At 48.3% G+C, this 3,485-nt stretch overlaps 2 protein-coding genes across 2 annotated transcripts; both read left to right on the top strand.

Annotated features, from left to right (window-relative positions):
* Positions 1 to 15: 15 nt before the first annotated feature.
* PPTG_22188 (hypothetical protein) lies at positions 16 to 402 on the top strand (the record flags this gene model as incomplete). Its single annotated transcript, XM_008902082.1, has 1 exon — positions 16 to 402. One exon carries the CDS (start codon positions 16 to 18, stop codon positions 400 to 402), a length of 387 nt encoding a protein of 128 aa, XP_008900330.1.
* Positions 403 to 1,571: 1,169 nt separating this feature from the next.
* On the top strand, positions 1,572 to 3,051 carry PPTG_22187 (hypothetical protein; the record flags this gene model as incomplete). The annotated part of the gene is made up of 4 exons (XM_008902081.1): positions 1,572 to 1,705; positions 1,828 to 1,876; positions 2,214 to 2,300; positions 2,634 to 3,051. 4 exons carry the CDS (start codon positions 1,572 to 1,574, stop codon positions 2,874 to 2,876), a joined length of 513 nt encoding a protein of 170 aa, XP_008900329.1. The 3' UTR covers positions 2,877 to 3,051.
* Between the last annotated feature and the right edge of the window lie 434 nt (positions 3,052 to 3,485).

Raw genomic sequence — 3,485 nt, 5'->3', positions numbered from 1 at the left:
GTTCGGTACAGGAAAATGGATTTGGAGCGCAAGGTGAAGTTTCACGAGCAGGTTCTCGGCAAGTGCTGGCTGTCCGAGCAACGGGGAGAAATGGCGGACGAGAATACGAGATCAAGATCTACACGACGCATTGTCGCTTATACAAGAGTTATTAATGATGTTGTCCGCGTGTTCAAGTGGGCATGCCTTGCGCGCGATCATGGATGGCATGATGGGCGCTGGTACCAGCCGGGTGTATCGTGCTACCATTATGACAAGAAATGGCGACGACGCAAACACATATCCTGTGAGTACCTCATCGATTCACACGAGAATGCCGAGCTAAATTCTACGGACACCTGCATCAAGACGAAGTTCGCCCCGCAGGCTGGCCAGATGACAAGCACCACACATGCAGAATAATTTGATTCTGCCTTCCGTAAGCAACGTCTACCATGTTGCCTTATGCCGTTTACAATAAATCATTAGCGCGAATTGGCTGCTTATATAACCTCATAACTTATGTGTTGGTTCTCCTGAATACTACTAGTAGTGTACAAATAGTACTTCTAGTCTCTTATTCGTAGTACGAATTTTGTACAAAATAAAATGCTGCAAGCGTGCTTTATTCAACTCAAATTTATCTCGCTCTTGTGACACACAGCACAGCGTTGCACAACTTTACTTGAGCGGTTGAGTAGCAGGTATAGTTCAGAAGGACATCGTTGGATGGCGAACGATGCAAGTTCGCCTGCACTGATTTCTGCGCGGGGTCGACCCTCGGCATTGCTGTGCGCCTCTCTGCCCAAAAACTAGTCGTGTACCCCATCAGCACGTACCTTCTCAAGCCATTGTGATCTACCCATCAGCAACCAAAATACAAGCTCCTGCTTCCACACAGCACAGAGTATTATAGCGTAAGACCAGTTCGTGCACACAGAAACACGACCATAGCTCACACACAGTTATTAGACTACGCTCCATTGCTTTCTTCTCCAAAGGCCTTCGTTTTTCGCTGGAGAAAAAGATTTTTGAAACGGCCAGTGTGTCGAATCTGTACCAAAATTACCGGTATCTGATAGTACAACGAAAGCTCTTGTAAAAATGCCGAAAACTGGCAATAAATCTGAGTAGGATTCGTACTAACCCATTAGGCCATTCTCAGATGCAACAGAGTCTCTAATTCAACAGAAGAGCTTGAAGTGAGATCCACGATGTGGAGATTCAACTTGGGACTTCGAATTTGTCCAAACCAATTGAAGTTGAGGTCGAAGCGGTTCATGATGATCATTGGTGGAATCTTAGCCGACCAATGAGCGTGCTCAACTTTTTCGCGCCAATATTTAAAGTTGCAGATAGCGGTCGCGGAACGCCGCGCAGATCGGCGGAGTTTTGATATTCATTTTTCAATTTGCCAGCTACTCATCATGGTTTGGAGGACTTCGTGCTACAAACTATAATCGACAAGATCGCTGTTGCAATATCGTCACTCCCGATGCGACATCGCCATTGTCGTCTCTACTGTCGTCGTAACCGCTGCACGGCGCGCTGTCGGAATAGCCTATTGTCTACTCCTAGACGTCTCGCCGGTTATGGCACTACTGTCGTCGTGTCTGCTGTACGGCACGCTGCCGATCATGCCAACATACACCACCCCGTTAATGATTGCCAAGATGCCTGTCGAACTCCTCCGTTACTTCCCGACTGTCCCGTCGGAAGTTTGTCAGTGCGCTAATGCACCTGCCGCATAGTACTGGTCACTGGCAATCGCAACTCCCGCCAATCAAATAGCTATGCGGACTTCTGAAATGTGCGGTTACCGGGATGCGGATATGCGCGGTATTCAAGTATCCACCAGCTCTACTTCGTCGGCGATATCCGCGCTGGGAGGACCCCGGTAAAGCTCCCGATGCAGTCATCCCGCCGCAGCTCAACGCGTTTCTCGACTTACTGCACCGATACCCAGCGATGCGGTGACGCCTGCTACGCAAGACTAGAGGCTCGCCAACTAGGATGGTAAGACGAGCACAATAACCGCGTTCAACTACGAGTCTCTACGGATCCAGCGCAGAACCACCAGGACACTGTTGAGTCCAAGCGAACAGTTCCCGCTGCTATTTCATTCCTACTTCCGAGAACTCGAGACACGCAGCTTGAAATTATTCACTCCTGTAGAAGCGCTCGGGTGCAGCGCTATCTATTTGCAGCTCAGGCACTGATTCATCAGTCCGCAGCCGCAAGCCAAGTCGTCAAAAGCTGCGACGACTCCAGCAGTTGTGGAGGGCCAGGAGGATCCTGTTGTCAAGAAGAAAATGGCAACAGTACGACCATAGCATCTTCAAGTGAGACTTTGACTCGTTTTGCACCAAACAGAAGAGCTGAGTACAATGTACATACCCTACTAAAATGGAAACCACTAAGTAACATATAAAGCAAAGATGTAGTATTTGGGCGTACTTACAGTAGTAACGATTGTTGTAGGATAAAAGCTCAAGCAACTATGATCATTACTATTAATAATGCTATAGTAATACATAAAATACTACAGTAGTTACGTAGTGTAATTTTCATGATAGTACACTAGAACCAGGTGCTATTTTACTACTAATACATTGCTATCAACCGACGGCTCTTGACAATATGGACAACTGTAGCACTCGCTGTCTCTCGACAAGTGCGTGTACGAGCGGCGGCGCGCTGCACTACACCAGGTAGTGGCTGCCATGCACAGCGCTCCCCTGCTGACCACCTGCGTGCGACTTGGACCTCACATGACTGAGATCTCGATGACGAGCAGTTCCAGGAGTTTATGTCTTGTGACTTTCACGTTCGGCACTGATTCGAGCGCTTCAAACGCGGTTGCGCTAAGCTTTAGCCTTGCCCACCAACAGCATTAAATGCGATGGCATTGAAGCCTGCGGTAGCGCGAGGCAGAAATATTCGCTCTCTATGCGTGTATACATGTATTTCGAAGTAAAAGAAGCCCAGATCCACCAAAGAAAGGTGGAGAATAGCATTGCAGTGTATGAGTCAAAGCTACGAGTGTGCAACAAGACGATACAAGCCGATCACGTGGCGGAGCTCGTAATAGGCCGCAAAAAACGTAAATGCGCATTACCTCGAGAGCCTTCCTTGTCGACAAGCCGCCCAATTTTATTGCTGAAATCTTGAATGCATGTACCAGCCTGGTACATGTACTTAGGACTTCAACGAAAAGTCGGAGCTGGTACTACCCTCCAATTTGGTCTTGAAAATGGAGCCTGGACACTCCAAGGCGCACCTTATGCAGGCTCGAGTGAGTCTCGAACGTGAACATTTCAAAGCAGCTTCAGCGTCTCTAGATCAGGCTCTCAGCTACGACTTCTCTGTTCGTCAATCGCTCTCGTACTACATCATCAAGGCTCGTATCCTCGAAAACTCTGGCGATGTGCGTGAAGCACTACAAACTCTGCAAACCGCCATGAAGATGACGCAAAGTACTGGAAGTTCTGGAATCCGGCGACAGA

This window comes from Phytophthora parasitica (genome assembly GCF_000247585.1).
Source record: "Phytophthora parasitica INRA-310 unplaced genomic scaffold supercont2.12, whole genome shotgun sequence".
NCBI lineage: Eukaryota > Oomycota > Peronosporomycetes > Peronosporales > Peronosporaceae > Phytophthora > Phytophthora nicotianae.
Note: the sequence above shows the minus strand (reverse complement) of the source record. Positions and strands in the feature narration are given on the sequence as shown.